We start from the raw sequence: 14,537 nt of genomic DNA, 5'->3' as shown, positions 1-14,537 counted from the left end.
TTGGAGGGGTGTGGTTTTGGAAAAATGGGGCGTGGCTAATCCAATGGCTCAATCTCGTGGAAGTAGAACAGCTGAAATCACTTACAGCACCTTTAACAACATTAGTTAACATGAACTAACAATGAACAATACTTTTACAGCATTTATTAATCTTAGTTAATGTTAATTAGTTAACATCTTGAGATCCCTGCGTTCGGAATTTCCCTCCATCAAACTGTGTTTTAACGCAAGAGCGTGTTCTCATCTTAGGTGCGTCCCAAACCTCACACTTCTGCACTATTCTATGCCATTTTGTAGTGTAAGTAGTGCGAGTAGTACGTTTACACTGAAAATGCAGCAAAAAGAAGTGTACTTTAAGTACCCGGATGATGCACTTTTTCAACCGTCAAAACGGAGTGTGGAATGTTGGACACTTCATGCACTCAGCACGTGTGGCTTGCCGTAGATAGCGGAAGGGGCGGAGTTACTCGGCTGCGCTGCTGGTCTGACAAAACAATTGTAAATAATGAAGAACGTAGCAGCTAGCAAAACTTCAGTGGGTTAGGGTTAGGGTACCCTACAAATGTGAGTTGAATGCTTTACCATCACCCCAAGATGCGTGAATATGTACATTGTTTGAAATACAACAAGTGTTGAACTGATTGGCTAACGTGCTAAAGCTAGCAGCAACACATCACATGCACTTGAAACGTCACTTCCGTCAGCTGTTAAACGGCGAATGCTTCCGTGTAGTAAAAAAAAACGTTAATTGTTCCATTTGGGACGATACTACACTTATATAGAAAATGGCATAGCACAACTTACAGCAGGAGATCATGAGTCAAACAAGCCCACACTCCACGTAATACGATGAGTAGATCCTGAAATACTCCACAAAGAGTGTCTTGACAGCCAGGGCTGCAGGTAGGAATTCTTGGGTCTGGTACAAAATGTGTTTAGCGGGCCCCCCTCCAGTCCATTGTCTGTTATCCCATCATCGTGCGCTACCCAGACTGCATTCACCATTACACGCTGTCTCCATGTTTATATCTGCGTCTCCCGCTGAACGCGTTTAGATGCGCTCTGCAATATGGAATAGCCTTTCTGTGGACCACCCCCTCTACTCCAGGCCCCACTCAAGCCCGAGACAACAGATCCATTTGTACCCCCTTATCGGCGGCCCTGGTGACAGCTATGGTGGCTATCGCTAATGGCACCTTAATAGCGACAGTTTCTCTGGGAACGATTCACTGAAACACAATCCTTCGCAACAAAGATGTATCAGATCATCTTTATTGGATGTCAAGAGTGTTAAAAAACATATATTTTTAGATATTTGCATCTATAGTTTTCAGTTATTCCATTTTAATGTTCAATAAAACACCTGAATACTTGCTGGAGAGGTTTTGGGACACTTAAAGTAAACTAGCGTTCCAAATGCTCTAACTTTTGATTACTTTGTAGTATCAACACAAAAAACGTTGCCAGGTACGCTTGACATGTTGGGAAACAGCCCAAAGTTGATTTGATGTCCTTCCATACTTATGGTCTAAAAGGTATAATATCAAACAGTAATAACTGAAAAGGGTATTATTTGCGCTTATTTGGTGTGTTTTGTCAGCAGTGTTGTCGAATGAGATTTCTCTGAACTTGATCCTAATATAATTTCTTCAATTTCGTTTTTCTTTCAATCTAGCTGGTCATGCTGGTTTTTGTTGGGTCCTTAAAGCCTAAAGGGCTTACCCAGATAGCAAGAAGATCTGGGCCAAATCCGGCTTATTTATGGCACTGCTGGTTCGGTTCTGGCAGTGAAATTTTAACACCTTTGGTTGAAATAGCATTTGGCTGAAGTCTGGTGTGAGTCCGGTCAACCAAAAGAAACAAAGCAAAGACAGACATTAATTTGGCTGAACATTGGCTTGAGTCTGGTCAACCAAAATCGGCTGAGATCTGGGCTGAGTCTGGTTTGCCAAATAAAGAAAAAGACATGCTGTCGGCTGAATTGTGGCATGAGTGTGGATAAACACAAGAAGACTTGGCTTATTTCTGGCTGGCTTGAGTCTGTGTTTACAAAAGACGAGAATCAGCTGATCATGTTCAACCTTTCAATGGCATCAATTGATCTCCAGCTACATGATGAAATTTATAACAAAGATGCCTTTCTAGAAATATTGGTTCAACAATATATGTAGATATATACAGATGGTTCTAAAGACACAGATTCTGGATGTACAGTGGCCACTGTTTTTATCCCACAGTTAAAATTGCAAAATGGACAGCTGATCATATATCAGTATTCACTACAGAAGTGTCATTCTTCTAGCTCTTGAATGGGTAAAAATACAACAATGAGTACAGCAATACAGTATATACAGACTCATTATCAGCACTAACAAACATGCCAGTCAACATCAAGACAAGACGAGTATGAAGTCCTACAGAGTCTGTTTAGGGGATGGCACTTAAGGCCGATTTATACTTCTGTGTAAAACCTACACCATAGGATACGAGTAGCTACATGCACTTCTTCAAAAATGTAACTGCGCATCGTGTCGACACAGATCACAACAGCTGTGATTGGTCCGCTTTGTTACCAGAGACCGCCCACCAGCATGACAAGAAATAATCTGAGGTAGCAGCGCATTTTTTCCAAGATTATTTTATCTATGCATCGTATGTATCCACTGATCAGTGATTGTGTCACATGGTATTTGGAGTTATATTCTGTTTATTTCATGAACAAGCAAAAACTCAACAAAAGACACATCTGTTTACAACTTATAAACAGATGTGTTTACAACTTCTTTCCCGGGTCTTGTTCACTATATATCTGGTATGTAAAACAATACTTCTACTTGAGAACTTTCCAATCTGTATAATGTTTTGACCATATGTTTGACAGTACGGTGGAGTAAATAATCATATTTCATAAGTAATGAGAATGAAACACTTTTGTATTTGTCAGCTGTTCTGGGATAAAGAATCAAGAGGGAGACATCTGTATAATATTCAAAAGCAGGTTGGTGCTGAGAGGGTTAAATATGGCAACAGGGGTCTGGGTATCTCAGCGAGTATTGACGCTGACTAACACCCCTGGAGTCACGAGTTCAAATCCAGGGCATGCTGAGTGACTCCAGACAGGTCTCCTTAGCAACCAAATTGGCTCGGTTGCTAGGGAGGGTAGAGTCACATGGGGTAACCTCCTCGTGGTCGCTATAATGTGGTTTGTTCTCGGTGGGGCGTGAAGCCTCCACACGCGCTATGTCTCCATAGTAATGCGCTCAACAAGCCACGTGATAAGATGTGTGGATTGACGGTCTCAGACGCGGAGGCAACTGAGATTCGTCCTCCGCCACCCGGATTGAGGCAAGTCACTACGCCACCCCGAGGACTTAGAGCACATTGGGAATTGGGCATTCCATATTGGGCAGAAAAGGGGAGAAAAAAAAATATATGGCAACAGACGAAAAGACGTTATTATACCTTGACTGCATATTGGAAATTCTGTCTTAAATTATAATTTGTACATAATTGTAAAGCAAGAGTCTAGTGACTGTGGAAACTGTAGTCGACCAGAGACAGTAGAGCATGTACTTCTAAACTGTGTTGCATATAAAAGAGAAAGATTTCGACAATTTGAGGCACTAAGATCAATGTGAATCCACAATACTTCACTCCAGGTCCTTTTAAGTAATGGCCCAAAGCAATCAAGAATATATAATGAGTTGTTTAATTATTAGAAATAGACTGGACTGGATTGGATTTAGGATATATATAATTTTTAATAATTTAATTCTATCTTTTTGCCTCTTTCAAACGATTTTTTCACTCCTGTAGGTGCCGGAAATGCATATTTTACGTTGGTTTGCCAACCGCCAATAAAACGCCAGAAGAAGTGTTGAACCAATCACAGCTAACTTTTCGCATGACATAGGTCAATTTAAAACTGAGAAATGGCGGCCGGTAGTTTAGGATGCCTAAACTTGAGAATGTAGATTATTTCATGGACACATATCAATGGACTTTGGATGGACTATCTTCTGGACAAACAGCGAAATCAACCGTTGTGATATAAAATGTTTATCACCGCATCCTACAAACAGATGGACTCAACGGAGCTCTGAACGGAGCTTACATAAGGTGAGCTGTTTATCTGTATTTCTCAATTTACACATGCCGTTCATCCAGTCTTTTAACTACACATTTACAAACACTGTAATTAATACTGATAGGATGGCCTGATGCACTTTATAATAGTGCTATTAGACAGTTTATAAAACTGAGCATGCACATTCCTCATTGAAGCCTGAAGTAAATTTCTTTAGATAAGCATTTCTGAAACTTTGGGTCGCATAAACATATATGTATTTTAATATTAGTGTAATTATTTCCTTAGTAAAAGTAACTGTAATTATTAAGAGCTGTAATTGCGCTCTGTGGCCGTGATGTTTCAAATGCTTCATATCAGGTGACAGAAATTGATATAATGATATATTTTATCATGTGTTTTTCTTCTTTAAAGATGAAACTGATTTCTGCTTGAAGAAGAACAGGACAGTGAAACACTAAAAAACAAACATTTACAACAAAAGGTGTTTCCCATCACTAGGTAAGATTGAGCTATACATGTTTGAATGCTTTTGTCACTTGAAAGTCTATATCTGATTGTCTTTTAACTCGAGCATTATTAATAGTGATTTAGTCATTTATAAAAGAGAATGGAACTAAAGATATGGGTTAGGGTTAGGGTTACTTTGAAAGTGCGGCGCTCCAGGAAGTCTGTGTTTGAGTGTTTGTTTATAGGCTCATTCAACATCTGGTAAAATGCTTTCCGGTGCCGTTCTCAATGCATGTTATAGGCGGACAAACTATTGATCATCTACATCAGAGATGAAGTTTGTGTGGAGCGACCACTATTAACCAATGTTAATAGTAACTATAAACATTAATAAAAAAAAATTAACATCATAGCATGTATTTGATTTTTCAATTCTGTCATTCACAGACTGTTATAGTGAATTAAGTCAGATCTTCAGTCTGAGGCACAGATGGATTCGTTGATGCCACTAAAAAGGAAAACCAAGTAAAATTGTGTATGATGGGGCAGCTGTAGCTCAGGTGGTAGAGCAGGTTGTCCACTAATCACAGGGTTAGCGGTTCGATTCCTGGCCCACATGGCTCCACAGGCTGAAGTGTCCTTGGGCAAGACACAACCCCAAGTTGCTCCCAATGGCAGGCTAGCGCCTTGCATGGCAGTTCTGCTGTCATTGGTGTGTGAGTGTGTGTGTGAATGAGACAGTGTAAAGTGCTTTGTAGAACCGCTAAGGTTAAAAAGGCACTATATAAGTGCAGACCATTTACCATGAGTTAATTAGACACATTAAAATTTAAGGGCATACACATTTCTCATTGATTTGTAAAGTAAATGCTTCAATAGATGAGGCATAACATAAGAGATGTTTATTGCCCATAGATTAGAACTAAAATATTCACAATTAATTAGAATCAGAATGAGCTTCATTGCCAAGAATGCTCACGTACACAAGGAATTTTTTGGGGTGATAGGAGAAACAAATGCACAGAATATAAAACAAGGTAATAGACATACAAGAAAATAGGATATATAACATAGAATGGCATATGCAATGTATGTACAGTTATTGAATTAAATGAGTGAATTTACATATGTACATGAGATATTTATACATTATTGTACTATGGGAGTCCTGAAGGCAGTTTAATTGTTCATGTGGAAAATGGCCTGAGGGTAAAAACTGTTCTTGTGCCTGGATCTGTTGCGCCGGCCATAGGGCAACAGTTCAAAGAAGGGGTGGGCAGGGTGTGTGGGGTCCAGAGTGATTCTACCTGCACGTTTCCTCACTCTGGAGATGTACAGGTCATGGAAGGTGGGCAGGGGGGCACCAATAATCCTCTCAGCAGTCTTGCCTGTTTGTTGTAGTTTCCTTCGTTCTGATTTGGAGGCTGAACCAAACCAGACAGTTATAGATGTACACAGGACAGACTCAATGATGCCACTCCTGTGGCAGGGTGAACTTCCTCAGCTGGTGAAGGAAGTACAACCTCTGCTGAGCCTTCTTCACAGTGGAGTCTATGTGGGTGTCCCAATTCAGGTAATGAGAGATAGTAGAACCCAGGAACGTGAATGACTCCACTGCTGCCACAGTGCTGTTCAGGATGGTGAGGGGGGGAGTGCGGGGGGGATTTCTCCTGAAGTCCACTATCATCTCCACTGTTTTGAGCATGTTCATCTCAAGGTGAATGATGTGACCGCACCAGACAGCCAGCTGATCAACCTCTCATCTGTATGCAGACTCATCACCATCGCGGATGAGGCCGATGGCCGTGGTGTCATCTGCAAACTTCAGGAGCTTGACAGAGGGGTCCTTTGCAGTGCAGTCATTTGTGTACAGAGAGAAGAGCAGTGGAGAGAGAATGCATCCCTGAGGATCACCAGTGCTAATAGTGAGGGGCCCGGATGTGAGTTTCCCCAGTCTCACTAGCTGCTGCCTATCGGTCAGAAAGCTGGTGATCCATCGACAGATTGGGGTGGGCACGGAGAGCTGGGTCAGTTTGGTTGAGAGAAGATCAGACATGATGGTATTGAAGGCTGAACTGAAGTCCACAAATAAAATCCTTGCATAAGTCCCATGTCTGTCGAGGTGTTGCAGGATATAATGCAGTCCCATGTTGACAGCATCATCCACAGACCTGTTTGCTCGGTATGCAAACTGAAGGGGGTCCAGCAGGGGTCCAGTGATGTCCTTCAGGTGGGCCAAAACCAGTCTCTCAAATGACTTCATGACCACAGATGTGAGAGCGACAGATCTGTAGTCATTAAGTCCTGTGGTTTTGGTTTTTTTTGGGGACTGGAATGATGGTGGAGCATTTGAAGCAGCAGGGAACTTCACACTGCTCCAGTAATCTATTGAAGATCTGTGTGAAGATGAGGGCAAGTTGGTCAGCGCAGACTTTCAGACAGACAGGTGAAACATCATCTGGGCCTGAAGCTTTCCTAGTCTTTTTTTTTTTCAAAAGACACGGCACACATCCTCCTCACAGATCAGAAGTGCAGGTTGATTAGCAGGAGGGGGGGTTGCAGGAGGTGGTGGTGTGTGTGTGAAGTGAAGATCAGAGTGGGAGAGGGGTGCGAGACTGGGCTTTTCAGACCTGCAGTAAAACACATTGTGTTCATCAGCCATTTGTTGACTTTCTACAGAGCGAGGGTGTGGTGTCTTATATTTGGTGATGCTTTTCAGGCCTTTCCACACAGATGCAGGGTCGTTGGCTGAAAACAATTTTTTCAGCTTTTCAGAGTAGCTTCTTTTAGCCACTCTGATTTCCTTAGTCAGTGTGTTCCTGGCCTGGTTGTACAATATTTTATCCCCACTTCTGTACGCATCCTCTTTGGCATGATGAAGCTGTTAGATCATTGATTATACCATGGTTAATCATTATTGAATGATAAAAATGTCCTAGTAGGGATGCACATATCCTCACAGAAACTGATATATGATGTTACAGTATCTGTGAGCTCATCCAGGTCTGTGGCAGCAGCCTCAAAAACACTCCAATCAGTGCAGTCAAAGCAGGCTTGTAGTTCCAGCTCTGCTTCATTGGTCCATCTCTTTACAGTCCTTACTACAGGCTTAGCAGATTTAAGTTTTTGTCTGTAGGTTGGAAGAAGATGAACCAGACAGTGATCAGAGAGTCCCAAAGCTGCTCGGGTGATATGCATCCTTTATTGTTGTGTAACAATGATCCACTATATTTCATTCTCTGGTGGGGCATGTGATGTGTTGGTTGTATTTTGGCAGTTCACAGGTGAGGTTAGCTTTATTAAAATCTACCAGAATAATGATAAGAGAGTCCGGGTGTTTTTGCTCCGTGTCTGTGATGTGATCAGCCAGCTATTGCAACGCTGCGTTCACGCACGCTTGTGGCGGGATATAAACACTCACTAGAATAAACGAGGAAAACTCCCGCGGCGAGTAGGAAGGCTTACAGATGATGAAGAGCGCTTCTAAATTAGGACAGCACATCTTCTTCAACGCTGTTACATCAGTACACCAACTTTCGTTGATGTAAAAGCTTGTTCCTCCGCCTCCCGTTTTCCCCGATGATTCCACATCACAATATGCTCTGAACAGCCAGAAGCCCGGCAGATGTAACACGCTGTCCGGGATGGCTTCATTCAGCCAGGTTTCCGTGAAGCACAGAGCAGCAGAGTTAGAAAAGTCCTTTTTTGTTTGAGTGAGCAGAAGCAGTTTTTCCGTTTTGTTGGCGAGGGAGAGGACATTCGCCAGATGAATACTCTGCAGCGGAGACCTAAAGCCACGTTAACGAAGTTTCACAAGCACGCCACGCCACTGAATAATCAAACACTGGCAAAAAATGATCAGGTATGCTCTGCCGAATATTCATTAGTTCATCCCTGGTGAAACTGATCGGGAAAGAGTGACAAAAAACATGACAAACAAACAAAAGTAACAAACGCTAGAGAGCTCCACACCAAAGCAGCCATCTGCGGTGACATCTTGTATCTAATTCATGTTTACATGAGCAAAATGTTTATTTTGTATCTTAAGTTGCAGAGATTAGTATTGTATGTCTTCAATAAGGTTGTGTTGTTGTTTTTGAATAACTTGTTTTGTGTGTTTACCTTCCCAAAGACGAAGCTGGCGCTTGCTTGATGAATTAGTGTGATGGGGAGGTCTACGTTCCACAAAAGTGTTACCTCAACTCCCTCAAATAACAAAAGCATTCAAAAGAAGCGGTTCAGATGCAACTTCAACACCATCCATGAGGCAACTAAGTTCTGTTGTGAGCTGAGTTCCTGCTTAGACCTGATGCTGTGGTCCATTCTCAAGATGTACGATTGTTTTTGCTAGTTTCATAGCGCATTCAGTTGCCATCATATGTTCAGTATTAGTCCTATACCAGAAACAGTGGTATATTAACCTTATTACTGTGTTAAATGTTTCAGCACTGCTACATGAGATAGCAAAACTGGAAATAATGATGAAGCAAAGGAGGAACCAATGTGTTGTGGAAGATCAGTAGTCAAATAACATCAGAGATCACAGCTGTTAATCGTTTAGAGCAAAGTGTCTTACCATTGAGGACTTCGCATTGATCCAGTCCAGAAACAAGAATGGTGGTGGGTGGTGAATTTTGGATTGACTATCAAATCTGGCAAGTTTTGTGCTAGTGCTAGGAATGCGGCAGTATTGTTGGCTTAATATTGACTGCATGTTTTTGCAAAACTTCAGGTACTTGGGGTCGTTGGGTGGCATTGACATAAAGGACACAGTCTGGAGAATAATGAAACAGACCATACAAAAAGATTTAGCAAAAATGTTCAACTGGAGAGGTGTGAATAGGAAGAAGCCTGGATCTTAAGAGGTGTGTGATTGGTAAGTGCATTTGTTGTAATTATTTTTGGAAATGAACCTTAAATCAAGACCCTTCTTGACATGAGCTTGTTCAAATAGAAAGTTCTAGTCTTTTGTTGTGATGGGCGACCAGTCCTTGGAATGTGCTAAAGACCTTCTTTATTCAGAGTTAGATTTCATCTGCTGTACAATTAAATGTATCTGTATTTTCACTAATCTTGTATGCTCTTCTCCTAGGTTGTTAGACAAAATCCAAAGTGGTGCCATCTCACAGAGGCACAAAATCACTTTTTCGGACTTTCAAGAAACATCTGAAGATGCATCTCTTTTGTGAGCACTTGACCCAATCCCACTAATGCACAAACTGTCTTGCTTCTACCTAAAAAACAACACGGTCTCTCTGCTTCCTCCCTACTTGTACTTCTCTGAGCAATTTGAAACTTTGTATTGCAGCACTTCTCATGCCTCATTAGGATGAATCACTTTTGCTGTTTTCTTAATTTGTAAGTCTCTTTTCTCTGCTAGATGAATAAATGTATATGTAAACAAGGAGACCGAAGATAAGCACTCTACAATAAACAGCATGTGAGCATATATGGGAAAACTCTAATATCAAAACTGTAATTTTGAATGATAGCTTATGAACTTGTTTCTTTTATTTTTAGGTTGCTTTTATTTTTAACAGTTCAGTTTAACATTTCTTTTTTCCAAACTTTTTTTATTTATAATTTTTACACTCATTGTTTGTTTCAGTTCTATTGTCTTTTGCAGCTTATTTGATTGTTCATCATTTGTATGTTTATTGCTTGCTTTTGTAATATTAATGTATCCATTTCATAGTTTACATTTGCATATTTTACAATTTTCTTTAGATATGGTTTTATTTTTTAATGTTGAACAATTTTTACATTTATTGCTTGCTTTTGTTATATTGTCTTTCTGCAGCTTTTTTATCCTTTACATATTTTCACTCTTATGTAAAGATTTGAGTTTGTGTATTTTTTCCATGAGGGTTGCAATTATGCTGCAAATGAATGACATCTCTATAAAAATAAATAAAAAGACAAATTTAAGAAAAATTCTACACCTCTGCTTTTTGCTATTTATTTGACAAATCATGAGAATATTACATACATATGGGGCTTGGTAATGTTAAGGCTGTTATCTGGCTGACATCTGAGGATTTTGGCTTAACTGTGGTTCAGTTACGGCTGCTTTCTGGGGATGGACGGGATAAGTTGTGGCCAGTTCTGGTGCGGCAGCGGTAAATTGTTTGGCTGTTTTCTGGCTTATGTCTGGGGATTCTGGCACAGTTGTGGTCCAGTTATGGCTGCGTGAGTTTTGGCCTCTTTCTGGGGAGGATTCAGCTTACATTCGGTAAGTGGCTTTTGGGCCAATTTTGGACTGTAATTCCACACTGTATGTGGGCCAAACTCGCAGGTGGAATGCAGCCAGATCTGGGCCAAGAACATTTTGCTATCTGGGTATAAAGTTAAAACCAGGTTCACCAGCTGATCAACCATTTAGACTGGCTTGGACCAGTAAGAAACAATGTAAAACCATCTGAAACTGGTTTTAGCTGGCAGGGAGATGGCAAGGTTTTCAAAGAGGATTTTGGTGTTCATTCTCTCATGGTTTGCCTGAAAATAGACTCATCTAAAATAATCTGTATTATCTTCTTTCTGTCAGCTCGATGAGCAGCGCTGTGGAATCTGTCGAATTATCGCTTTGGCCGATCTTCATCATCCACCTGTCTTGCCATCCCAGAGGAACCGTCCTGTGCGTCTCCATGGAAACTGGGTGAGCACACGGTGCGAAGTGCGCCAGGGGGTCCTCTTCCTCACCCGACATCTGACATTCCACGAGGACAGGAACATCTGGGAAGGACAGTACATGCATTTCTCTGATCCCGTCTGCCGACATCCGACCTTCGGCATCACAGTCAGCGGACAATACAGCCGAGGAGTTCCTTCAAACACAGTCATGGGTGGCATAGAGTTCACATTCACAGGTCAGTGATCGGACTCTTGTAACTGAATGTCAGTCTACACACGTTCACTGATGGGATTTCTCGAGTTTTGATTTGTTTGTCGGCAAACAGTCCTGCACAGACTCTACAGCCACAGAATTCCCTGAACATTGCCTCTAAAAACAGTAAGGCTGTGTACCACCCCCAACTTGATGACTTGATTTGGATTTGATTTTTTTTACTTGAATGTATGCATGAAGTCTTGGAGACCATAGGGGGTCCTTTCATGTAGGGTGTTAACTTTTCTGACTGTAACTCCTCCTAGAGCTTTCAAGCTACATCCACCAAATTTGGCACAGACATTTAGACTGTTCTGACTCGGGTTGCTATGACTTTTCTAACTGATCAGACTAACAGTTTTCCTGTAGCCAATGATCCAAAATCCCATAGACTTACAATACATTGTGGGAATTTTCAAACAGGCCAAAACTGACTGTCAGAATATTCAAATGTAAACACTCACACAAGGCCTTCCTGTCAGAATTACTGCAATTACCAGATGACAATTCAGAGATTCAACACTGTTCAAGTCCTCGGACTGAGAAATGAGGCAAAACGGTTCCTTTTGTGGCTTTGTTGTTGACATGAAAATATTTAATAACTACATTAATTAATCTCTACATATAGTGGCAAGAAAAAGTATGTGAACCCTTTGGAATCACCTGCATTTCTGTATAAATTTGTCTTAAAATCTGGTTTGATCTTCATCTAAGATAAAATAATGAACAAACACAATCTGTTCCAACTAATAACACACAAATTACTGTATTGTTCTTGTACATATTGAATACATCATTCAAACATTCACAGTATAGGTTGGAAAAAGTATATGAACCCCTATGCTAATGACGTCAACAAAAGTTACTTAGAGTCAAGAGTTGGCAAACTTGGCATCCAATTAATGAAATGAGATTGGAGGTGTGGGTTAGAGCTACTTTGACTTATAAAAAGCACTCAAACATTTTGAGTTTGCCATTCACAAGAAGCATCTGCTGACATGGACCATGCCTCACAGAAAAGAGATCTCAGAAGACCTACGATAAAGAATTGTTGCATAAAGCTGGAAAGTGTTAAAGTTATCTTGAAGAGATTAGATATTCATCTGTCCACAGTTAGATAAATTTTCTATAAATGGAGATGATTTAGTACTGTGGGTATCAGGCATGTGCCGTGGGCATTGAGACTGGGCAAGCATCAAAGATTTTTAAACACATTATTAAATGCTGTGCCCAAAGCACATAATACGGGTGATTGTAATATTGCTCATATCACACAAAGATTGTCATATATTGAGCCGAGCATGTTTATGTCCATTAAATCATACAATGAATCACAGTGCCAGAAGAGCTTATTTTGACATATAACAAAAAGAAAAAGATTGCCAGTTACTGTTTTCAACATCATAGTCCTCACACGTCACTCTTTCCACAGATCAGAAACACTGGAATGGACAGCAGCAGTTAACTAATCTGACCACCAAAGACAACAATCTTAACCTGAATGCACAAGGCAAATGTAATGTAAACACGGCAGTCATCCCTTAATATATATTTTTAAACGGACACTGCGCCCTAACGTTACAACTATAATTCAGACATAACACAAGAAGGATCACCAAATCATAGCCTCAGACTAACCAGAAACAATAACCTAGTATCAATAACACAGATTTTGAATAAATATATTAACTTACCTTCACTTGAGAGGTGACTGGGTATCTCAGCGAGTATTGACGCTGACTATCACACCTGGAGTCACGAGTTCGAATCCAGGGTGTGCTGAGTGACTCCAGCCAGGTCTCCTAAGCAACCAAATTGGCCCGGTTGCTAGGGAGGGTAGACTCACATGGGATAACCTCCTCGTGGTCGCGATTAGTGGTTCTCGCTCTCAATGGGGCGTGTGGTAAGTTGTGCGTGGATCGTGGAGAGTAGCATGAGCCTCCACATGCTGTGAGTCTCCGCAGTGTCATGCACAACGAGTCACGTGATAAGATGCGCGGATTGACGGTCTCAGAAGTGGAGGCAACTGAGATTAAGGTGAGTAACCGCGCCACCACGAGGTCCTACTAAGTAGTGGGTATTGGGCATTCCAAATTGGGAGAAAAGGGGATAAAATAAAATAAAAAAAAACGTACCTTCACTTGAACACAAAATCCATGCGTCTCTCCTTGCGAATGAACATCTCCGTCACTTTGTTGTAAAAGTGGCCCGCTTGTTGAAGTTTCGATTATTAATTGAAATAAACTTTGCCAAATCCGTGTAGGTCGTCAATGCTTACACTATATCCATTTAAGCGCTTAATAACGCATTAGTTACGTGAACTTGAACGTGTTGATGCAAAACAAAAATCTAGATAGCCTGACTGAAGGAAGGAGCTTCTGATTGGCTTACTCATTTAGGTAAGCATGCTTACCTTGGCCATTTGTAGTAGCGGGCGTAAACATGTTGAATGAAAGGGCGGTAAACAATGGAATGAGAGAAAGCGTAACATAAAGTGCTTATACCTGAGGGTGGCGCCAAAGCTGTTTGCTGCTCAACTGAGATGAAAGATGATGGATTTGAATGAAAACAGTAGTTTATATTAACAATTGTATTTAAATATTTCATAGTGTCATTTTTCTTTTCACTCTTCTGTTTGGTATAAGCACTGCTTAGCCTGCGTCAATGATGGCACGTCCCTGGTAGGAACTCTCCCTAGAAGTTGCCGTCCAGCCAAGATGTGTCAGTGCACACCACAGAATGCTCAATGCAGAGATGGTGACTCGAGTTAGAGACTCAGACTTGAGTCGCATTTTAATAGACTTCAGATTTGACTCCAGGCTCGACCTAAAATGACTTCAGACTTGACTCGACACAAAGGACTCGTGACTGTTTCAAAAACGACTAGAGACTTTTAACCTGAACTATTAATATCTTAAAGGAAGAATTTGTGTTTTATTTGTATGGTTTTATTACATCTGAGAGAGAGAGATTTGTCCCATATTTTAGCGTCTTGCAATCAGCACGTGCAGTTTTTTGTGGACTTAAAACAGCTGGCAAGTTTTTGTCAAAATTATACCTAATGATATGGCTGGGCGATAAAACGATATCGATATTAACCGGAAAAAACTTTTTGAG

At 40.9% G+C, this 14,537-nt stretch overlaps 1 protein-coding gene and 1 long non-coding RNA gene across 2 annotated transcripts in view; both read left to right on the top strand.

The window, feature by feature from the left end:
* LOC127431921 (protein APCDD1-like) overlaps nt 1–14,537 on the top strand; it is a 32,454-nt gene that overhangs the window by 14,240 nt on the left and 3,677 nt on the right. Inside the window, exon 4 of the mRNA XM_051682581.1 lies at nt 11,082–11,403. Within this exon, the coding sequence (XP_051538541.1) occupies nt 11,082–11,403 (322 nt within the window). The remainder of the gene's footprint in view (nt 1–11,081; nt 11,404–14,537) is intronic.
* Nucleotides 2,218–10,330, top strand: LOC127431937 (uncharacterized). Its single transcript, XR_007895667.1, has 6 exons — nt 2,218–4,119; nt 4,502–4,588; nt 8,670–8,869; nt 8,984–9,157; nt 9,270–9,413; nt 9,630–10,330. It is a non-coding gene; the product is annotated as an uncharacterized LOC127431937 (long non-coding RNA).

Source organism: Myxocyprinus asiaticus, chromosome 41 (genome assembly GCF_019703515.2).
Source record: "Myxocyprinus asiaticus isolate MX2 ecotype Aquarium Trade chromosome 41, UBuf_Myxa_2, whole genome shotgun sequence".
Taxonomy (NCBI): domain Eukaryota; kingdom Metazoa; phylum Chordata; class Actinopteri; order Cypriniformes; family Catostomidae; genus Myxocyprinus; species Myxocyprinus asiaticus.
Note: the sequence above shows the minus strand (reverse complement) of the source record. Positions and strands in the feature narration are given on the sequence as shown.